General features: G+C 32.9%; 3 protein-coding genes across 4 annotated transcripts in view; 2 read left to right on the forward strand and 1 right to left on the reverse strand.

The window, feature by feature from the left end:
* The window catches only part of LOC133192004 (trichohyalin-like), a 52,285-nt gene extending 48,058 nt beyond the window's left edge, over positions 1 to 4,227 (forward strand). Inside the window, exons 40-43 of one of the 2 annotated variants that reach the window (XM_061327823.1) lie at positions 3 to 175; positions 1,422 to 1,565; positions 1,742 to 1,880; positions 3,176 to 4,227. In XM_061327823.1, coding sequence (XP_061183807.1) covers positions 3 to 175; positions 1,422 to 1,565; positions 1,742 to 1,880; positions 3,176 to 3,318 — 599 coding nt within the window. In that variant the 3' untranslated portion in view covers positions 3,319 to 4,227. Of the gene's footprint in view, positions 1 to 2; positions 176 to 343; positions 416 to 1,421; positions 1,566 to 1,741; positions 1,881 to 3,175 lie in introns of those variants that run through there. The other variant, XM_061327824.1, reaches the window with a different exon arrangement.
* Positions 4,228 to 7,106: 2,879 nt separating this feature from the next.
* On the reverse strand, positions 7,107 to 16,634 carry LOC133192621 (phosphatidylinositol 4-phosphate 5-kinase-like protein 1). Its single transcript, XM_061328614.1, has 10 exons — positions 16,552 to 16,634; positions 15,973 to 16,181; positions 14,891 to 14,956; positions 14,552 to 14,709; positions 13,710 to 13,778; positions 13,384 to 13,474; positions 11,430 to 11,525; positions 10,372 to 10,444; positions 8,875 to 9,031; positions 7,107 to 7,982 (listed from the first exon to the last, which is right to left on the reverse strand). The coding sequence occupies exons 2-10, from the start codon at positions 16,156 to 16,158 to the stop codon at positions 7,541 to 7,543; spliced, it is 1,338 nt and encodes a 445-aa protein (XP_061184598.1). The 5' UTR covers positions 16,159 to 16,181; positions 16,552 to 16,634; the 3' UTR covers positions 7,107 to 7,540.
* A 73-nt stretch (positions 16,635 to 16,707) lies between these two features.
* On the forward strand, positions 16,708 to 21,637 carry LOC133192622 (small RNA 2'-O-methyltransferase-like). The gene is made up of 6 exons (XM_061328615.1): positions 16,708 to 16,888; positions 17,095 to 17,342; positions 18,016 to 18,198; positions 18,926 to 19,091; positions 20,609 to 20,841; positions 21,198 to 21,637. Exons 1-6 carry the CDS (start codon positions 16,733 to 16,735, stop codon positions 21,391 to 21,393), a joined length of 1,182 nt encoding a protein of 393 aa, XP_061184599.1. The 5' UTR covers positions 16,708 to 16,732; the 3' UTR covers positions 21,394 to 21,637.
* Positions 21,638 to 24,383: the final 2,746 nt, after the last annotated feature.

Below are 24,383 nucleotides of genomic sequence, written 5' to 3' on the forward strand. Positions count from 1 at the left end.
AGACATGACCTCCCAAAAGGTGGACTCAGATCTGAGAACTTTGTTTGCCATTGGAAAACTGGATGATTTTGAAAAGTTGAAGAAAGAAAACGGAGAATGTGCAGTTGTGCTTAGAGGAATAGAAGCACGGATTCATGACAGGTTGAAGATCTTCCGCAATATGTCTCCAAGGGAGGTAAGCCTATTGGAAAACAAGTTTTGTCATTGTGTTGGTGCAGGTTTTGCATTTTTAAAATGATCTATGTTGGTAATGGAGCTATAAGTGTACACTGTGTCCAAGTAAAGAAATTATATTTTTATGTGCGAACCCTCAAATAATTAAAATGTTGTTCAATTTTTTCAGTTCATCAAGGTAAAAATGTTCACTGGTATTCAGACATTGTACCTACCCAGCCTCTAATCTATCTAATCAAACTAGACCTTAATTTTAATGCATGTTTAGGATTATGCAGAATTTTGGTTCAGATTATGCCTTTGGGATTTATCATATATAAAAGTATATGAAGTGTATCTATCTAATACAGAAAGTAGATGCAAGTTTGCCTGCTAAGAAAATTCATATAGCATGTTGCAAATGGGTACCAATGTGTATGCACTAGTGAGGGTATTTTATTTATCCGGTGATGTCATGGGTCTTGTTTACATGTATGTGTTTTTGCATGTTTATCATGTATGTATCCTGTACAAAAAAGACATTATAATTTCATTATTATTTCATCATTTGTACTAGATATTTTATTTCATTGTGATATATATCATTTTGATGACTCTAAATGTGTATAGTGAGTAGTGTCCCCTGAGAATATTTTCAGTTTTCTTGCCTGTACAATTATTCATGTGTAAATCATTCATGAAATTTCACTTCTGTTGTCTTTGAAAGTCAAACATTCTTGCATAATAGTAATACATACCAGTAATGCATTTAAAAGATATCGGTAAATTTTGTCCATGGAATGACAATGCATGACATTTTTAAGTAAGTAAGAGGGAATTCTTATATTCCTAAACTTTTCGATATACTGTAGATGTACTTTTTTCCACGTGGGATTAATTTATGCTATGTACGTGGTCACAGATTTTCTGTGGAAATTTGTCCAAATTCCTCTAAGACATAACAATGACAATCCAAGAAATCTGTGTCATTTTCTACCCATGGACTGAGCAGAAATTGTGATTCCGCAGAATTATGACCCCTTAGAAAAAAGTACGATTACAGTGCTTGGCCTTGTGAATCAAAATTCCTGTAAATGTATATATATAATCCCTGAATATATAAGTAATTATAACTCACAACCTAAGATAATACAAAAGAATATTCCTTCAAATATATAAGTGAATTGTGGCTATAATGCATCATTTATTGCTGTGCTTTGAGGTAATGTACAAAAGCTATGTATACAACAAATTCTGTTCCTCTGTAGAGTATGGAGTACAGTACTCTGAAGGAACTCTCTCTGAGTGTGGAGAATTTACGCATCTGTCTGAATGAGGAAAAGTCCCTCCTCAGCTGTTTCTGGACCAGCTCCCTCCCCAAGGAAGGCGTGGAGTCAAAGCTTCTGTTTGAGGTGAGATATTGCTGGTGGGGTACATAATCCTTAAAAATCTGGACTAAACTGGAATCAGTTTGATGTGGCAGGCTCATCTCCCTTCATGATTAGATACCTAGATCAAAAAGATCTATTTTTCTAATCATTAAATTGCAAGAAATTTATACCTTCAAATTGACTCTCTTTTTTTTCAGAATGAATCTCTGAAAAATGAGATAACAGCAATCAAGTCCAAATACTCATTTTTGACTCAGTTTGTTCACAGTGCTGAGGAGAGACTCCATGCAACGAATCAACAGAAACAAAACATGGAGGATTTCATCTATAGGCAATGTAAGTACATGTACACCAAAATGTAACCTTCTAAGAGAATTGGGAAAGGTGGTTACTGTAGCATGCCAGTCAGCCGTAAAATCCATTATGCAGAAAGTCCCTTATTTCAAACAAAAATTCTGTTTATGGAGATCTTAAAAACAAAAAATTATTTTTTCATACCTAATGAAAAACCAAAATTGAGTTTGGTAAAGGTAAAATAATTATTTCATGGATTTGTATCATTCATTCCACAAGGTTAGCAAAAATCTACACCAGTTAGATTTCACGAATTACAAACACACATATATTGACAACAGGTTCCCTGATGGTTTATTTGAACCTTTTCACATAACTGGAGGGTTGATCTGCACCTAGAACACCATTTTTTTTTAAATCAAGATTTTACATCTTAGATTAATTTGATTGCTATAGTAAATTCAGGGTTTTCATATACAGTACATATTGTATTACTTTCTACTAAATACTATTTTGAATGTTTGCATGTTGGTTTGCCTTGTCTGTATTATGCATGCCTTGATCATTTTGCAGACGACAAATTACTGACCAGTATTTTATCCACTGGTCAGTTCAACTTAGCCATGGTACCGGGCGGCACTGCATGGTTTGTTGACACCAATCATTATTCTGGATTTTGTGTGCTCATTCCCCCCATTTAACATCATCAAAAGCTAGATTTCATTGTACAAAAACAATTTTTTCATCAACACTTTTGACAATTTTTTTTTCCCTAAACATACTAGCTGCAGTTTTTCTATTTGAAGTGAAACATGCTTTAACAATCTTTCATAAAACAATTTCTTCAACTAAACTTACATAAAATCTCAATACATCTATTTAGTTTTATGTGTGGCTTTTAGAAAATCATCTGCTTAGAGCACATTCACATCATGGGTCATCAAAAAATTGAATCCATTTCATGAATTATCTCAACTGTGATATTTTAATTTTCATGGATTACAGACCACCATTTTGTCAAACATTGTTCCTTTCTCATCCTCTTAGCATTTTTCTTATTAAATATCATGACTTATTTTTTTCTTACTAGTACTTTATAAATGCAATAATTTGAATAAATTGACTACATATAACCTATTAAACATTAAGAAACTTAAACTCTCCTTAAATATGTATTGATCTTGCTAATGAGTCTTCTTGATCTTTAAATTAAATGTTTCTGGAGACTTTATATATTTATCTAAAAGAATTGTTTAAAAAGAGAAATGAAGTTGGTTCCAGACCTAATATTTGAACCTTGCAGATCTGAGTTAATAATTATGCATTTCATTTTTCAGTAAAAAAGACTACCAAAGTAATGGTGCATGCCCGTGGAAACTTTGAGAAAAAGTTGCTGCACTCTGGACCGGAAGATAAACCCGAAAATCAAAGAAAGTCCCGAGGATATAAAGGAGACCCTTCAGTGTATTCCGATAAATAACAATTATGAACAGGTACTCACGTACCATTAGGGGGAACAAAATGTGGGCATCATTATCAAAAAATGTTCAGTGCAGTTTCTCAAAAGAAAAATGCATACACATTGAAGCATTTGTGATACACTGATATTCATGTGTACACAGTTTGCGACAAAAATAATGTAGTGCAATGACACATGGTATAGACATATATAGAAAACCAGCAGCATGGATCTTCCCATTAACTCGTATCAATGCCTGCAGTGGTCACTGCCTTCAAAGAGTTCATCTGAGAGAAAATTCTGGATAAGTACTCAAAACTGCAGACACCTTGTCTTAAGTGTATCAGAAAAACTGGAGCATGCTTTCAGTACTTTACAATGTCGAGTTTATCCGATGTGCCAATGACTTATTATTTTGTGTTGTTTTTTGCATGTTGTGTTAAATGTATTTTTTTTTATCACTTAATCATTACTACAATATCATTATATTTTTTTTTCTCCCGTTGAAAACTTCTTAGTTTAAAATGCATATTTTTTCTTTTCTTTTTATAACTGCATTCATTTACTCATATTATGGGACCAAATGTATTTGGTAGAAAACAGACATTTTGATATATTTTCATGAACATCTGATTGATTTTTTTTTTCCATGAATGAAGCTGATATAGTAAATTCAGCAAGTCTTCCTGTACAGAGATTGAAATATCTCATGTGCAATACATTTATACTTTGAAAAGCATGTAAAACCTTGTCTCTGGTAATGTGTGTACATATATATATTTGTATATGTCATTTGATAGGGGACATTCAGCAGTGGAAATATTTTGTGTTAATTTATTCTATAGAAGAAAACAGCTTGTTAAAAGAGGAAATACGTATTAATCAAATATTTTGTCTGTTATCAAAAACTGAATAAAAGAATTGAAAGGATGTATGTTTTGTTTTCTTGGGAATACATGGAAAATGTTTTATTAGGGCCCCGCAAGTAATCACTCTGTCCGTCTGTCATTCTTCCGTCCACAAATTTTCTGTATTTTTCTAATAACTTTTTTTGTAGTTGGCCAATTAAGTTCAAATTTGGTATGTTGGTTGAAGAGGCAGTAAGACATATTTTGATGCTAAGTTTGGTACTCTATGTCATCCAGTTTGGAGCTGGGGTGGTGGGGTAGATTCCTTAACGTTACATTAGAATGAATGTCAGGGCAAAGAGAGATAACTGCTGAGAATGTTCCAATTGTAAACTATGAAAGCTGCAACTAGTCCCATGGGATTAATTAACTTTCCTCTTGTAGAAAATCCAAAGCATTATCTGTTGCTGTCAAATTGAGATTAATTAACACCTCTGTCTGCAAATGAAGTTTGTTTTGAAGTTAAGGTTAATTCTGAATGATGTTTACATTCTCTGATATGTGGATTTAAATAATGTTCATACTTTATTTTGGTAAAATATACAATGATTTATGAATTTATTGAATTCTAAAAACAAGATATACATAAATATATGGGGTTTTTTTAAATTTTTTTTTTATTTATTTTATTTATTTATTTATTCATTTATTTTTTTTTTGGCTGCCGTGTGTAAATTCAAGAATACTATTAATTTTAACGGGTAGTCCAATAATAAACTCATTCTATCATTACTGAAAGAGTTCTTGTAGTAAACTTGGAAGAAAAGAATGAGAGAGCAGTACAATTAATCCCTTGGGATTAATTATCTTGACTGGGGCAGAAAATTTTCCAGGCTTATCTTTATTTGTCATTTTAAGATATATTAACCTTTGTCTGCAACTGATGTTTGTTTTGAAGTTAAGGTCAAGTCTGGGTGATATTTGTTTTCACTGAAGGCTGGCATTTTATAAAACACATGCTTTATTCTTGTTTAAATATACATTTAATTGAGTTATTATAGATATGTTTTTCACTGCCTTACCGGGATGTAAATACAGGGATACTCTTTACAGGTTGTTGGATATTTAGGAATTATCTTGAAATTTTATAAATACAGTTGTTATTGCATATTCTCCTTCATATATTTTTAAATTTTTGTAATCAATTAAAATTCTCATTCTGTAAGCTGCACTCTTATATTTCTACCCCTCGGCGGGGCCCTTGCTGACTGGTCAGTTTTCTAGTTAAGCTTCAAGGATTGCCAGAAGTACTCATGTATAAGGACTGAGACAATGTAACAGCTTCAAATACCATAGTGTCTCTATATTTAAGACATGGTTTCAAAGAGAGCTTATATTTGAAGACTTGAAGGGAGATAAGTCATATTATTATATACCCAACAGTGTATCACTCAATTTTACTGTAGATTTTGTACAATCATATGACGGTGTGATCCGACTTTCCGCATCACCACTCTGTGGTTTTCTGAATCCATATCACCCCTCTTTGAAATTGATGACGTAGTACACAGAAACATGACGTTATTTTTCTAGCATTAAAAAGTCCATTGACACAATGCTTTGTTTAATGGAAAAATATTAAATAATTGGTCTCAGTTTTTAAAACTATATCTTGCTAGTTGTAAGGGGGTATAATTTAATTCTGGATGTAACACTGTATTTGATTGGATAAAAAATTTACTTTATATCGTATAAAATGGGTTGCCTACGTCACAATGACGTGTCAAAAACATATCGATCCGTCTGACATTACATTCAAATTTTGTGCAAATTGAAGTCATTTTTTAAGGACAATCATCTTTTTTTTCTTACACCAAATGAATGAAAATTAAATTATAAGTAATGAATTTAATAGCTACCCAATTTATACGGTATAAACTGGGTTGGAACAGTTTACGCTTTTTTTTTTATAAACCGCTTCATGGTTTATAAAGCGTAAACTGCCCCAACCCAGTTTATACCATATAAAACAGGTAGCTATTAAATTTATTCCTTATATATAATAAATTTATCATTATAACAGTAACTTGATCCGAAGAGCTGTTTCACGTCTCATTGACAGTCGCAGATCATCAGATCAAACTCGACGCTTCGCGTCTTGTTTGATCTGATGATCCGTGCCTGTCAACTCAATGTGATACGACTCTTCAGATCAAGTTACTGTTATAATAATATATATTCATTAACATTTTAAGTCTTATATGAAACTCGTGCAGGTTTATTCCAGAAAAATCCTCACATAGAAGAGTGACCTGAACAGAATAACTGGAGTTTTCGTTTCCTTCCTGGCCTACTAGGAAACTTGGGTTTCTCTTCTAAAATTGGGAATTTCATGGCCCCTGGGTCAGGGATTCTGGTGTTAGAGTGGATTGAAATGGATGTAGCAATTAAATATGCACAATCCTTCTTTTGAAGAATATGGATGAAAACTGTCAGTTGACTTCTTCTGAATGTTATTTAATCTGAGCAACATATTGCTGTTATTAAAAGTAATAATTTACTTCTACGCAAGCTAGATTTTTTTTTTGAAGCCAAAAGTAACTACAAAGTGAGGATGTATTCCTGTCTCTCATTTCTATGTAACGTACAAATAAATACATTGTAATGCAATAATATTTCAAGTACTTTCATTACTTGATATGAATAATTTGAAGACAGCAGTAAAAATACTTAATGAAAGAGGTGAAGATACTGAACAGTGATTGATCTTAAAAAAAAAAAAAAAAAAACAGTAGAAATCTGTGAATGGGGCATAAAACGTGGATACCCAGTGTAATCGGATCCCTAAGAGCATAGTCAAATAACCTGATTCTGCAATGTTTCAATCATTACATCCCATAATACAAAGAAAAAGAAAGCATTTTATTTTTTAATTAATCTCATTTTACAAAAATACCAGTGTAAAAATAAAACAAAAAACATATGTACTAGGAATATCAGCAATAAAAATGACTGCTTTGTGTCTTGTTTAAATTGTAAAATAAAATCAGACTTCTAAGCTACTTGGTGAATGTAAGTGTATGAAAAAAGACATTGTTTAATTTTTCAACAGTCAAATACTGGTACTGGAATTTAAAGACAATTAATACTAGTACCTCTATTTCATGAAACATCTACTGCAGCACTGATCAGTTGAGCAAAGTATTTTATACATGCAATTCCAAAATACACTATCACATTGTTAAATTATACCCCTTTCCTAACAATAAAACAAACCTAGAGCATTATACATAGTGCCCCTTTGTTAGTACATAGAAAAATCTACCATTAACCAATTAATTAGTCCTCTCCTCAATAAATCTCAATTAATTAGTCCTCTCCTCAATAAATCTCAATTAATTAGTCCTCTCCTCAATAAATCTCAGAAATCTGTCGGCATAAATGTCCGGCGGAACCGTAGAATGATCACAGGAACAATTCTTACACACCTTCAGAACTCGAGCAACCCGCTGTTTACACTCGTACTGAGTAAAAAAATCAATGATGCCCACGTAATATCTTTCATGAGATCCGTCAATTACATGCAAAGGGTTCTTGCATTCTAGTAAAAGTCTTCTATTTAGGGAATCATCCATATCTAAAGATGAAGAATCTAGCAAGCTGCCTAAACTTGTGGAAGTCTTTGTTGGTTTCATTGCTGCGAAGGCTTTGTTGAGATCCCTATGACGTACTCGTCTGGGAGATTCGTCTTCCTCTTGGATAGTATCTGAAGGGTGAACTTGATTATGCAAATGAGATGTGTCCAAGATTGATGAGGATTTCTTTTTAGCAAAAGATCTACAAGAGAAGGAAAGAACAAACTTGAACAAATTACCAGTACATATAAATTGATAAATTTATGCTGTAAATTTTTGGGGCTCAATGTTCATGGGCAATCAAAATTTTACTGGCTCATGGGAATGAAATTTTGTGGGTAACTTGTATATATATACAGGAGGTTCAATGAACAATTACATTGACAAAGTAAGGGTGACCCTCAAAATCCATGAACAAATGAAGATTATTCCACAGTATTAAAAAAAAATAATAATAAAAGAATTCAGTTTAAGATTGATTCTTAGCAACAAAGTTTTAGACAAATCACAAGATGCTTTTAGGATCTTAGGCGATTTATGTTAAGTTTAAATATTTTTGTGATGTCATTCTCTTGTTCCTATGGTCTTATATTTCAAAGACTGTACTTGCTTTGTCCAAAATTATATTTATGAGTACAGTATTATTTTTTATACTGTACTCCAAAATAATACTGGACTGAAATGGAGATATGTAAAAAAGAAAAAAAGGTTGATATTGCATAACTTTTTACACAAGAATAGGAATGTAGTATCGGGGGTGGGGTGGGGGATTCAAATACAATACTGTTCAGTATGAAAATTTTCTTGAAAGGCTAGTTCCCCCCCCCCCCCCCACACACACACACACATACACACTTTTTGTTGCAGTATGGTGTATGTTAATGTATCCCAAAACTTAAACAGACTATTTTTCAGATACAGTTACGAGACTCGACACCTTGTCTCTGTCTCGTATCTGACACATTAGACTATCTTCATCTTGTATCCCTTACATAACTGGTTTCCCCCTTTCAAATCAAAACTGGAAAAAGAGTATGAAATATACAATGACAGTGATGAATGACAATTTGAAAACACTAATATGGTGGACTTACTTCCTCATCCTGTACACTAGATTTCCAAATGATGTCTGTTGATCGTCAATATGGAGTTCGTGACGACCTAGAAGCAGACTGTAATCTTGCACACCTAATTCCCGCAGAAAATTCACATCATGGCGAAGCTGTCTCAGGAACCACTCTCGCTGACTTCCTGTAAAAATATTTGCGTTTTATACAGTTTTTGTCTTAGTTTCATACATGTATCTATAATATATGCATGAACAATGTTATACTGGATACTTGAAAAACTGATACATGATTTTCTTTATGGCATGTTTATTATACCCCCCGCAAACAAAGTTTAGGGGGGGTATATTGGAATCAGCTTGTCCGTCTGTCTGTCTGTCTGTAGATGAGATTTTGTCCGGACCATTTCTTAGAAAAAGTTGCAAGGATTTGTCTGAAAATTTGTACACTTATTCTTTTCCATATGAAGGTGTGCACCTGATATTTTCATCATGATTGGATAATTTTTTTGCATTTTACAGGTGTTTTTTTCATTTTTATTATGTGGTTTTGTCCAGATCTGTTCCCAGAGACTATTGCATAGATTTGTATGAAAATTTGTACACTTATTATTTACCATTTGAAGATGTGCACCTGGTATTTTCAACATTATTTGATAATTTTTCTGCATTTTACAGGTGTTTTTTTTTTTATTTTTATTGACTTATATTTCGGGTTCATGTCTAAGATTTGAGACATAGAATCTAGAACATCAGTACAAAAATGTGAACTACAGCTTAAAACTACTCATTAGAACTTAAAAAAAAATCACAAAGTATTAAAAACAGTTTTTACATTACACAGCAGATAGTGTAAATCCATTTGTTCCTTGGGAGTAATGAGTGGACATGCATCCAGTTAAAGATTAATTAATGAGTTCAGTGTGGGAAGCTGTTAGGGCATCTCTGATCAAGCAGGTCTTATCTATAACTCCTGGGAATTGGGCAGAAAGAAATAAAGATCTCTGTTGTCTAAGTCTCTTAATTGTAAATTATGTCTGTCAAAATACATAGTTACTGGAACCAGCCTTTTATTTTTAAAATGAGTTTGATATAAAGGTATTAAGATCAATTTGATTTTGTATAATTAATTATCATATGATTTTTTTTTTCAACAATCAATTTGCAGAGTGTCATGTCTCACAAAGATGACAGATAGTTGCAAACTATTTTTTCAATGTAATAAAAAACACTGTACCAGTAATTACTAGTATTGATGTTTTATTAGGCTGCACCTTAGTTTCATTCATTAAAAAAATACATAATGAGTAATTAAATTTTCACTCTAAATGTTTAAGCAAATTGTGAACACCTCTCACATCTAGAAAACGTTAGTGATTTGGTACTTTCTCTGAAAAACCCAGTGGGGGTATTTGTCCCTTTTGGACAGTTCTAGTTTTTTTTTAATATAAAGAAGTTTTTTGGATAAAAGAAACAAGGTAAATTTTCTTTTCATTGTTCTGATTTCTAATCAGAAATTCCTTACCTAGGTTTATAGTCTCATGATAAAAATTCTGATCCTTCAGAACATGGAGAACTCCCTTCTCCTCTGTATAGGGCTGAAATGTTAAAAAAAAATTTAATCTAAAAGTAGAGGTACTGTGAGTGAGCTTACAAGTTATAACTCCTCCCCCCTCCCCCTTTGCAGTTTTTTAAAGTGTCCTATACAATTTTCTAAATGTGACCTTGAACTTGCCAAAATGACCTTGGTTTAAAAGAGAAAAAAATGACATATCCTGTTGTCACAAGTATAACCTGTGGGTGGAATATGAAATCCAATGTGAGAATCATAGACCTGAATTTAATACTTTTTCTTCTTTGAACTTGACACAATAACCTTGCAACTGGGTCATGGTCAAGGTTATGACATACCTTCAGCTAAGGATAATTTTAGTTTAAAGTTTCAACTTCCAATACTTGTCTATCAAAGAGTAATGAATTGGACACAGATTTTATAATTTTTTGGCCAGTGACCTTGAACTTGCCTGACTGACCTTGGTTTAAGGTCATGACACACCTTTAGGTCATGAGCAATCTTGAACTTCAAATGTTTGTTTTAGACAAGAAAGAATTTTATACTTTCTCTGCCAGTGACCTTGAACTTACTGAAATGACCTTGGGTCAAGGTCATGACACATCCTTAGGTCATAAACAATCTTTGTACCAAGTATGAGCTTCCAATGATTTTCTATTACAAAGTTAAAGCCAAGACACAATTGCACTGACAGACTGATGGATGGACAACTAGACACATGAACAAGGTGATATTCCCCCAAACATTTGCTGGGGGTGTAACAATTAAAAAGATTCCTATCACACAACAGGGCAGAAAGAGAGTTGTTTCATATAAACACAGATAAATAGGTGACTGTTGCTTTTCAATATGAGGCTATTCTACTGGGGGATGGAAAAGTCAAATATGATAATTTAGATTTATTTGTTTTTAACAATAAACATAATTGTTGTTCAAGAAAAATTAAACAAATATCAGATCAATTAATCTTGTCAAAGATTATTTATAAAATTGTTTTTTACTAAAATTACCTTTTGATACCTGCCAGCAAGACATCCTTTCAAATCAAATCGTGCCTCAATTCTTTCCACAGGAAAGAACACATTTTGCATCACAAGGAAATACATCTGCAAAGAAAAAATAATAATAAATAAATAAATAAAAATCCTATTTCTACATCACAAAGGAACAGAATGGATTCAAATTGATAATTTAAAAATCTTTTACTGTAACACTCATATAGCAAAATGGCTCCCTCTTTCCTGTGAAACAGAACTTAACTAAGGAAGGTGGCTCAACTGCTATGTTGAAATATATGTATGTATTATTAAGTATTTGATTGGCATATTTAAAAAAGTATTTTTTTTTCTTTGTATGCAAATTACTGTGGAATCATCATTGTTCGTGGGGGGGGGGGGGGGGGGGGCAATGTTTGTGGATTTCATGGGTCACCCTTACCCTCCCCAAGACATTTATTTAGTAAACATATTGATTCATTGAATCTACTGTATAAACAAGTAACCCCAAATTACGACCCCATGAACAAGTAAAATTTTGTTTGCCAATGAACATTGACCCTCATGAATTAAAATGATTCCACAGTAAGTGTCAATCTAAAGTTTGCTTTCTCTTCCCTACTGATTAAATTTTCTTTGAAAAGTTTTGTTAGAAAAAATATTTTAAAAACATGTAATATACTGCACAAAAATAAGTCTTCATTCAGTAAATCTAAGATAATTTGAACAAGACGCCCATGGGCCACAATGCTCACCCAAGTCACATTGACCCTGCACTGTTTTTAATCAGCTGATATGCACAAATACCTGAGGATGCTTGCATATCAATAATAATGACTACTGTTCACAAAAGAAATTTTTTTTTTAGATTTTTCCCTATGTATTCCTTTATAAAACTTTGATCTCCTATTGTGGCCCCATTCTAACCCCAGGGATCATGATTTGAACAAACTTGAATCTACACTACCTGGGGATGCTTTCTTCTTAATATCACTAATCATGGTTTTTTCGTTGTTGAGAAGAGATTTTTTTTTTTTAAAAAATTCCTTTATATTCACATGTAAAACTTTGATCTCCTACTGTGCCTTGCCCTCCCCCAAGAAACATGATTTGTACGTAACTGAATCTACAACTACCTGAGGATGCTTGTATATTTTATGACTGATTATGGCTTTGCTGTTTTTGAAGCAAATTTTTTTAAGGCTTTTTCCTATATACTCCAATGTAAAACTTTGATCCTCTGTTGTGGCCACAACCTACCCCCAGGGTTCATGATTTGGACAAAATTGATTCAATGCTATGTAATGAAGCTTTATCAAAATTTTCATATTTTCTGGCCCAGTGTTCTTGAGAAGATTTTTAGGATGCCATTAAATTTTCACTAATACTTGTCTCCCTTTGAAAGAAGATATGGCTCTTCATTTGAATAAACTTGAGTTCCCTTCACCAAAGAATGCTTTGTGCCAAGTTTGGTTGAAATTGATCCAGTGGTTCTGGAGAAGAAGATGCAATCGTGAAAAGTTTTACAAAAGACAACAATAGACAATGGGCAAATTCTGATCAGAAGAGCTCACACAAGTATTTGGCTCAGGTAAGGTTATAAAAAAAAAAAAATTGTCTTTATTGCAATTTTTGTGAAAAAAAAAATTGAAATGCAATAATTAGGCTTAGAATTAATGGCAAAAATTCCCAATGCTCAAATTTCTGGATCAATGTAGTTCAAATTGTGCATGGTGTAGAAGATTGTGTTGTTAGCTTAACATATCATCAATTTGGATGAAATTCAAAAATGTTTCACATGCTTCCATTCTTGTTCTTTTTAAATCATGCTTCTAGTGTAGAACACACATTCAAAATTTTATTTCTATTATCATCATATTTTTTTTTATAAATTGGATGTACATTGTTGAATAAAAATATAAAGAAATTATTTTAGAGGACATTGTTATATAAGTATCCATAATGTTACCTTGGGTTGCCCTGCTACATTAATAGAATACAGTCCTAAGAATTTGACTATGAGTGAGTGTGGGTATCTCTGGAAATGCATCAGGTAGTCACTGAAATAAAACATTGAATATCAGCAGATTATTTTTACTGTCATATTTCTTGTCTTTTTATCACATGACAAGAAAATAACTTAGCTTATTCAATTGATTCTGGTATGCAAAGTCAATTCAGTTTTACACCCTTTTTGTTCATTTACAATTTACATGCATATAATTAATGTCAAATATAGCTAGGGTAAAACTTCAATTCCAGTTATTTTTTATAACACAATGAAAATATTTTTACCCAAGAATTGACATGAAGAATTCCAAATGGTATTTCTTGTCAGTTTTCAGGATGAACTGCTGATCGTTACTGTAATGTACAAGTGTCAGAAATATAGTTTACAAATTCATATACCTGGAGGTCTATTTTCAAGATCATAGCAGCTAGCCTAGCCACAAGGCTGGACATCTAGGTCTACCATATATACTCACCTATAAATAGGATTTTTGGGAGTTAAACTTTGGTCAAAAACTCTATGTCCGACTTATAGGTGAGTTATAAAAAGACTGGTATTTTAGAAGGTCAATCCCTCTAATATAAGCTTCAAAAATACAACCAACTTATAGGCGGACAGACTTATAGGTGAGTATATATGGTATATTGAACACACTCTATGAATTTATGCTTGTTATCCCTGTACATGTACAAAGTGGCTACGCTAGCATTGTTCAAAATTGTAGCTCTATGCAGTGCTAGGTAGCTGCTACAATCCTGAAGACAACCAGGCATTTAAAAACAGTATACAGAATCTAACTTTTAATCTAAGTAATTATTCATTATTACTGTTTATTACTTATATTTCATTCTGCTTTCTTTTTGTGGGACAACTACTAGTTGCGTTTATTTAAGACATAAATTTTCTGTCTCATCAATATGATATCAGTTTACAAGTTACTTCCCCTGTTTGTGAAAATTTCATCTTGGTGTCGAGATGACTTTTTGGGAAATACTCAAATACAATGTAAATCTCCCAAATAAAATGAAATTTACAGTAATCAAAATGCAAGAATACTGTATTCTGGTTTTAAATGGTGTTTCAAATTTCATTTCAAAAATTCAAATTTAAACATTTTTAAGTTCACCTGAGATAGAAATCCTGCCCACTTCTAGAATTGCTAAAAAATTCCATATAATCCAGGTCATCTGGAGCTACTGATGACAAGAAATCCTTGTCAGAAACAGACACTGCTCTTCTGATGCAGGAAAATACAGAACTAGCATAACTGCGGAATTTGAATTTCTAGAAATGGAAATTATTAAAAAGATTACCAACATCTCTTAACTTAATTTAATATTATTTCATATTTCATAAATATTCAACTAAATTCAACCTTTTGCATATATTACAGCATTATTATACAGTGATCATTTTAGTTTTTGAAAATATTTTCCTTAATCTTACTGATATATATAATTATTACCTTTCCTTGATTAGTTTTAATTGTTTTGCTGTGAATATGGCAAAAGTCTTCTTCTGTCAATTCATCCTGAGAAAGATCAAGAGAATACAGGTGAAATAGTTTTAGAATATTTTGTTTTCATTAAATCTAACAATACTCAAGTTTTTATGAGCACAAAATCTCAAATATTTTCACTAAAATATAAGTAGCAAAATCATTTCTGTGTGTAACTGGAAAGGAGAAAAATGCAATGGACCAGTCCAGGACTTGAGCCAGGGCCTCCTGAATCACTTAAGTCAGGTGTTCTACCAACTGAGCTATCTAGCCACTGGCAATCAAACAATTGTGGTGGTCAGGTGGATTTGATCGCTGGTGGCCAGATAGCTTAGTTGGTAGAGCACCTGCATGGAGATTCAGGGGGTCTGGGATCGAATCCCGGTCTGGTCCATTGCATTTTTCTCCCCTCCTATTACATTTGGTGCCCTGGAAGTGAGAGGTGAAAGACCTGCCAGGGATGAGCCTAGGTTGGTGTCTTCGGGGGCCAAAGACCTTTAAGAAGGGAGGAATGTGGTGGTCAGATAGATTTGATTGTCGGTGGCCAGATAGCTCTGTTGGTAGAGCACCTGACTGGAGATTCAGGGGCTCGGGTTTGAATCCTAATCTGGTCTGTCTCATATTTCTCCTCTCCCATTACACAATCATGACCATCACATTCCTCCCTCCTTAAATGTCTTTGCCCCCAAAGACACCAACCTAGGCTATTCCATGGCAGGTCTATCAACTGTCACTTCCAGGGCATGCATGGTCTCATCACCAAATGTAACCAGAAAGGAGAGACAGACCAGCTGAGCTATCTGGTGATTAAACCTGCCTGACTGCCACATTCCTCCCTTCTTAAATATCAGGAAAGGAGAAAATTATGGCTGGACCAGGAATCAAACCCTGGACCCTGCATCACTAGGCAGGTGCTCTACCGACTGAACTCCCCAGGTTGATACAGTAATGCAGGTATCCCAGGTTCAAGTCCTACCTATAATTTTTTTCTCCTTTCTTGCTACAATTCTATACCCTAGATTTTGAAATTATCAAACCATATAATTTACCTTAACCCCTAGTTCTGGATGTTTGTCAAATAAGTCCTGAATTCCTTCTCTGATGCACTCAAGAGCTCTATAACGACGGTGATGTTCATTTACCACAACAACATCTTTCCTCTGCCATTTTTTCCACAATTTCATCCACTTGTTGTTGGATAAAGATCTTGAAAACTGTCTCTTTGGAGTTGCCATGTTTCATGTCAAATCAGCTTTATCTAGATATGGAATTTTTATCTGTGGTAAATGAAGGCTTCAAAAGCTTAAATTGAGGGAATGATGGATTGAAAATGTTTTAATCAAAATCATTCAAGTATTTTAATTTTGTTTTATTGTAATTTCTTACTAATAAAAAAAAATCAATATTGTTGTGATTTTTTTCATAAAAAAAGATGGTAACATATAAAATCTAATTCCCTTAAGTTGGCTTAACGGCAGTTAGGCAAGTGTACATGTATTATTTACAATAAATGTGATAAATCAACATTGTATAAATTTAACTTTTTACCGAGAACATTCGGATTTCGATGGAGGCAAATACATAAAAAAAGAAAAACATTGTTTATACCAAAAATATGACACACTTACACTGTCTTGCTGTCATACTGTAACTGGAACACTTGACAAACTGTGTCATATGAGATCAGTGCCTGACAACTTGTAAACAGTTGTGATAATCGGAACTCATCGGATGTTTTCGAGCCTTATACTCTCTACTTTCATTTTACTTTTTAATGGCGCGTAAAGCAAGTTTCAGAATGAATACAATATGTCAAAAGAAACAAAAGCAGAATTGACAGAATCAGATGGATCCAGAAAGCTAGAGGACGAAAACAGCTTAGGAGATGTGAAGTTTTATCCACCCCTATACACGCAGAGGTACTCCTTTGCCACAAAGATCTTGGAAAAGCATGGTGTTAAATGGGTTTGATTATTATTATATTTTATTTATTTATTTATTTATTTTTTGCGAACTGTATTGACAGAATGAGAATTGAATTAAACATTGACCAAAATCTGAAGTGGAAAGAGAATATATGCTATAGGTAACATTAAAGAATTGATACATTTCATGAAAAGAAGAAAAAAAAATGCATTAACAATATAAGAACTAATCATTATTAATTTCAGGTGGTTGATCTAGGATGTTCAGAGTGTGCAGTTGTGAGATTTTATAGAGAGGTTCCAAATCTACAAAAGATACAGCTAGTGGACATTGATAGAGAGACATTAGATTTTAATAAAAACCGCATTAAACCACGACCATCAGATTATATATTCAAAAGGACTAATCCACTGAGTATTGAGATTTATGAGGGGAGTGCGACAAGTTTAGATAAAAGAACTGTTGGATGTGATGCTGTTTCTATGATTGAGTTGTAAGAATTATGATTTTCTTTCATAGTACAATTACCTTAAGACTGTTAAAAAGTTTTTTTCTTTGTTATCAAAAATTATCTGTATGTATATCTGAGTTACTGTATTTGTTACTTTCATGCCGGTTTATTTGCCCGATTTTAATTTTGCGTTGACACAGATTCATTAAAGAGATAATGCTGTCTTCTTTAAATTTGTCCTGTCTTAATTTTGCCCACTTGTGACAAGCTTGAAAGGGGCAAAAATAAAAAGGAGGCAAAAATTTTCCCATTTAGAGTACTTATCTTTTCCTTTTTAAGCATTTACCTTCAATGTCAAACCCTGAGTTATATCCAGAGTTAGCTCTGCTCACAATACAGTGTATTTCCATCAAACTTCCATTCTGTGTTTAGTTCAGTTTCAGAAAAACTTTGTAGTCATTTTTTTTTTTTACCAAAATTCATACTCTGATAGGTTTTCGGGAAAGCAATTTGACCATCAGAAATTTTCTGACCTTCAAATCATGTCTGACTTTTGACCTTACTTTTCCTCAAATTGTGATTGGCATATTTTCAAAGATAATGCTTTGTCCATTAAGGACATTTTCATGTAACTTCATTCACCAAATATTTTGACCTTTACCCTATCTTTGGCCTTGTATTATCTTAATGTGCTTTAATCTGTTCATTTTCACAGCATAGAGCACCTTTATCCAGATATTCTTGAGAAAGTTGAGGAGAATGTATTTGGGCAACTCCAACCCAATTTGGTAGTAGTTACCACTCCTAACTATGAATTCAACAGTCTCTTTCCAGGAGAACTCAGATTTAGACACTATGACCATAAGTTTGAGTGGACAAGAAGTGAATTTCAAAGCTGGTAAGATACATTATTTTTAAAGTAAATATTCATACTGTATTTTTTGATGTAGGCCACAGATTACATCCAGAATACCTTCAGCCTTTTAGGGAAAAACACCCTAAGAGGCCCAAGGTGTTCAGATGGGACTAATTAGAGTAATTTTAATTTAAGAATGTCTGTCTATACATTCATCTTAGTGAAAATGGTTTTTGCAGTGATCATTTAGTGGGGTAGTGTAATAAGTATACACCTAAAAGTAAGAGCCTAGGTTAACACCCCAACATTCTTTATATACCTCATTATGTGGCCTCCAGTCAGAAATATCTGACCATAAACCTCTAGCATGCTAGAGAACTTCATTACCAATGATTTCCTTAAGTAATGTATTGGAATGCTACACAAATCTTTCCTACTTTGTGAAATCTAAAAATGAAGTTTTTCACACTGTTCTTAGTTGCATGTCATTGACTAATCAGTATTTCAAAAAAAAAAAATTGAGATTTTGAAAATTTCATTTAGAAAAAAATTTAAGTAGGAAATAATTTGGTAAACAAACAGAGGTCTACCATGTTAACAATTTTCCCTATATATCTCTATCCTTAGTTGCATGTCATTGACTAATCAGTATTTCAAAAAAAAATTGATTTTGAAAATTTCATTTAGAAAAAAATTTAAATAGGAAATAATTTGGTAAACAAACAGAGGTCTACCATGTTAACAATTTTCCCTTTCTTTATCCTTCTAGGTGTCAGGGTGTGTGTGAGAAGTATAAATACGCTGTGGAGTATACAGGGATTGGGGATCCTCCATTGGAATCTCAGCAGGTCGGATTTTGTTCCCAGGCGGCCATCTTTACTTCATCATCTCAATCTAAACCATCTGTTGAGTCAAAAGGAAATTGCTATTGTTTAGTGAGTACTGTAAATAAATTTTTATTTGCAAGAACTTTATTTTTCCGATCACCCACAGTTTGTATGAGTATATTAAACTCTGTGTTAGAATATTTCAGTGAGTTACATGTATTTACACTTTGTGTGAGTACATTTCAATGAGTCTATTACACTTTGTGTCAGTACTTTTTAATGAGTCCATTACACTCTGTGTGAGTACATTTCAGTAAGTCTATTACACTTTGTGCGAGTTCATTTCAATGAGTCCATTACATTCTGTGTGAGTACATTTCAATGAGACCATTACTCTCTGTGCGAGTACATTTCAATGAGTCTGTTACACTCTAAGTATATTTCATTATCAGAGTCTATTTCACATTGTGAGAATGTTATACTTCTCAGTGTGATGATATTTTAATGAGTCTAATTAAGGGCGAAATGATTACACCTGTAAACGGCGACGTTTCGATTAAATGCTCTAAACGTTTACGAATTGAGTAAACGTTTACACGAAGGTCATTATCAATGTCTATCAGAAGTAAAGATAAATACAAACAAGTTGTTTTATTTCATATTTACCAATGAAATTATTGTTTTCTGTAGCTAGCTTATTGGCCGCTAGCTTGACTTTTAATCGATACCGGAAACATGTTATTATAATAAACTATCTAAAACCAAATACTGTCTAACATATTTAATTCCGATTTCCGAGTAGCAAATACTAACGATGTATTATGATTTTATTTTATTTTTCAAAGTACAAAACTTGATTTACTTTGATTAAATAAATATAATACGTTTTCACCAGTCTTTGAAAAGTGTTTCAATACAGTCAGCAGACCGCGGTATACTTAATTCAGGATTAAAAGAGCCATCTTTGCAAGTTTAATTTGACAATGCTTTTTCTACGTCGGGTATGTAGCCAAACAAACTATTAATGCAATATTGGGTGGCGGTTTAGAAAGTGAATGAGTTTTATGCGCTTCATATTCTTTTGTCATAAAAACCAACAAATAAATAGTTAATGTATAACAACTCATACTCACATTATAGTGAAAGAATAGAGTATTAAATTAGTGTTTCATGAGTAAGTATCCATAAAAATTCAACAAAATATTCTCCAGTTTAAACGGTAACATTTCGTTTTACTGCTGTTCGTTTAAACGTTTACAAAATTCAGTAAACATTTCACCCTTAAGTCTAATACACTCTGAGGATTTTGATTATATACAGATATAATTAAAATTTCTTTGTCTTCTTTATAAATACCAAATCATATCTCATGAAAATATAGTGGCACATAAATTTGGAAATCCAGAGAATCGAAGTAAATATAAGATATAGTAGATGAAGAGAACAGTATGTATTTTCAGTGCCTACTGTGTATAGTGAATGCTAAAAAAGTTGTGCTTGCATGGTGTTTTCTTGAACTGCATTAATTGAAATAAGAAGGTATACAATGTTGGTGTGTCTTGTTTTTTTCTTTTCATAAAATACAAATGCAATATACATGTACATGTATAATTTTCCTGTCTTAGGTTGCAGAATCTACATTTCCATACAAAGATAAGGACACCTTATCTGTAGAAGAAACCCTGAAGTCGGAGGTGTCGTACATCATTAATTTACTCACAAGGAATCATCAAACTATGGACTTTGACCAGTCATGTTTGTGTGTACAGGAAGACGACAAAGAACAAATGGAGATCCCTGTTGAACATTTGATGTTCTTCAGTAGAATTTCTAAATTAGTCAAAACTGATGATCTAAAGTGAGTCTAACATAATACTTGATGTCCATCTTTTCATACATACTTTGTATAATTTGTGCATTTACACAAATTTTCCAAACCTGTACATGTAACATTTCAATTATACTTCACATGATACAGTCAAATCTTGTTACCAAGAAAGAAAACTTTGAAACTCCAAGATTCAAGATATTGAGATTAAAATACATAAAGAGTTGGGACTTCCAACTTACTTTAACATATCTGTGGATTTCTTGATACATGTATTGTTAGAGATACTGAAGTTCATTCACTGTAGCCACTCTAGCTTAATTGAAAACAAATTTTCTTGAGATTAGTATTTTTCACTTTTCGGGGTTTTTTTTTTTCGGTTGTAGGAAATTTTTGCAAGATAGTGGTTACCAGCTTACAGAGGACCAAACCAGAGTGATCATTCCCTTGGAAGATGATTGGGAAGATAGATACGGCAGCGAAGAGGAGAGTGAAATGGACACTTGTGTGGAAGATTCTAATGAGAACTCTTATGAGGCAGCCACTTCCTGTGTCATTGACACTGAGGAGATCTGGGATTGATTTGAACAAGGGTTAATATTATTCTTGTTTTGCATCTTTTTAAATTTTTGTTATTTTTCATAGATATTTTAGTTTTTGACTTTAGTTTTACTTTTTGTCTTGTTAAGACATTCCTTTTTGTCTTGTTAAGATATTCTTTTTTTTTTCTTTATTAATTTAAAAGAAGAATTATTAAGTATTGCATGATATTTGTGCAGGAGCTACTTCTCTCATGAGAAGGAAATTTAATTCTTTTAATTGTTTTTACTTATGGAAAAAGTATTAATAAAATTGAGAAGAAACTTGAATATTTTATTTATCCTTTTCCCACTGATACACATTTTAGGACAAATGAATAATTAATCTTATGAATATTATAATTAATCTTTGAATTATGAAACAATGAAATCATTCCAATATCTTATGTTCAAAATATGGGTTATGTGTATTTACTCCTAATCCCAGACAAGTAGATAAATAACTCCAGGACAAGCATTATGGATTTGGCAATGACTCAAAAGAAGTTAATCTTTTATATACTTTTGTTTGAGTACTTTGTTAAATCCATATTTCTTCTAGCAATTATTGTACTTATATCTTTTATTAAATGTATTGATGATGAACAAAAATTTATCATGTAAATAACAAAGATAGACTGACAAAGAGATAGGTATTTCTTGCTTAAAAACTCACTTCATATAATCAGGTACATGTATCATTCTAGTCAATTGTTTGATCAATGTAAGAATACTAATGGAAAATCTATATTCTTTTTGAAAAAAAAGTTTGAAAGTGCATGTTTCATAAGCATAAATAAACAAATTTTAAAAAGAGAACTAAAAGGCCACAGCACTAAACAAAATCATTGTTTCCTTTCAGGCAAGAGATTATTGCCTCTAACTTGACAGACACTTCCAACAATTTTAATCTATAGTAAGTTAACTGATAACATATTTACACATTATATCCTAATTGTTGAAGTAAAGAGAAAGCCTATATATTCTTATGTGATTATGACCCCCCCCCCCCCCCCATTGTAGCCCCACCCTGTAGAGCCATATGATTTCAACATATTTTAATATTCACTACATAAGCAAATGATATTGCTTTAGCAATGTCCTTCTGTTCATATATTGAAGAATTTTGAAGGGATCTTATGTATTAGTTTGACTTACTGAAGCTCTTTGGTTTTTGAGATTTTGCACCAATTTCTTCCTGTAATTTTTGCCCCCCCCCCCCTCCTCCCTCTTTGTGGCTTTACTGTATTATCCATGGGGCAATAATGGTACGCATAGGATTTTACACTATAGGGATTCTTGTATTTATTTGCCTAAATGTTAGCCCCGTTATCTGCAAAACAAAATAATTTGAGGTTTCTTTAGAAAGCATTATCCCCTTTCATTGCCCTACTCTGTCATCAATGGGGCATGATTTGATCATACTTGAATATAAATTTCATAGGGATGATTGCAAAATGATTAAGTTATTATTGTCCAATTGTTCTTGAGATATTTTCTGAGCATAATCTTGAATAAACATGGATACATACTTAATAAAGAAGTTTTCATTTAATTTATTTTTCTTTCTTAGCTCAGTGGTTCTTAGAAAATTTTTAAATGACCCATATTATTTAACCTTTATTATTTATCTCCCTTTAGTTTGAACCATGGGCCTTCCACAAACAACAAACTTAACAAACTAAAAGTCCCTCTTACCCATAGATGCTTAGTGCAAGGTTTGGATGAAATAGGGCTAGTGTTTCTTGAGAAGTCCAAGTGAAAAATTACAGGCAGGCGGCTGTGACGACTTTGATCACAACTATGTGAACTTGATTAGTGAACTAAAGAATTTTTACTATTTTTTTTCAGCTACAATAGGACTTGGTTACCTTTGTCCTGGTAGAAAAACTTACATTTTGGATACATTAATCAAGACCTTAATGTTTTTATCGATAATATTTATTGATCTTGATCATAAATAAATGAAGACAGAAAACATATGGAATTAATGACACAGAATTGAGAAAAGCCCTTCTAAAAAGCTGCACCATAAGAAAATGTTTGAACTTTGCACTCACAATATCAAAACTTCCTTACTTGATAAATGTAATGTATATGGTCATTTCTTATTTGTAGTTTCATAGATGAATACATATAATATTCATTAACAAGAATCTGTTAATGGCATTTGTAAATCCCTTGTGAAATTATTTCAACACGTATTTACCCTACACTTTGATCTCAACAGTGTTTAATTCCTTTCCACCGGTTGCTATTTAAAATACCGAGTTTGTCGTCCTGAACCGATTTTCGTATTTCTTCTCTTGCAGAATTTGGAGGCCATCTCTCAATATCATATGTATTCAGTCTCTCCGTTATCTCTTCCAGTTCATTACTCCCAACTTTCTTCAATCCCCGAAAACGATTTGGCGCGAAAACCAAATAGTCCACCCGAACGCGAGACTGTGGCTTCTTTTCGGCTTCATCAAAAAATACTCTGCTTATCGAAGCCGACCTCGCTCGACTCGCATTCGTTGGTCTAACAAGCCTCGATACTATTCCCTCTAATTCGTCATCTGAAACTTTCCTATCGCCAATCTTTGGCCGATGGATTCCTTCTTCTGGTATCGGTGAGATTTTGCATAGTCTCTTCCCGTTCCTTTTTTTCTTCGGAATCCTAAATTCTTTGTTCTTTTGCGGCGGCTTTGGCGTTTGTGCATATAAATAAAGACTATACGGCGCAGGCGAGGGTAAAGTTGACCCAGTGTTTAGCAAGATGGGTTTCCTTTTCCCCGCCGCTTTGGCAATGTCAAAGAGACCACTGAGAGGCTCATTATGCGAAAACGATTTACTTCTCGATAACATTGCTGTTTCTTTGTATGACTCACTACTATCCTTCCGAGAATTGCCGTCTATCCATCGAACACTCTTGTTTCTAGAAATGCTAGGATTCGATGTCTCAATTCCAATTGAAGTTTTGCTGCGAGGGAAATCAACAATATTAACATCAGA

This window comes from Saccostrea echinata, unplaced genomic scaffold (genome assembly GCF_033153115.1).
Source record: "Saccostrea echinata isolate AGI-Se365-2 ecotype Australia unplaced genomic scaffold, CSIRO_AGI_Sech_v1 ptg000025l, whole genome shotgun sequence".
NCBI lineage: Eukaryota > Metazoa > Mollusca > Bivalvia > Ostreida > Ostreidae > Saccostrea > Saccostrea echinata.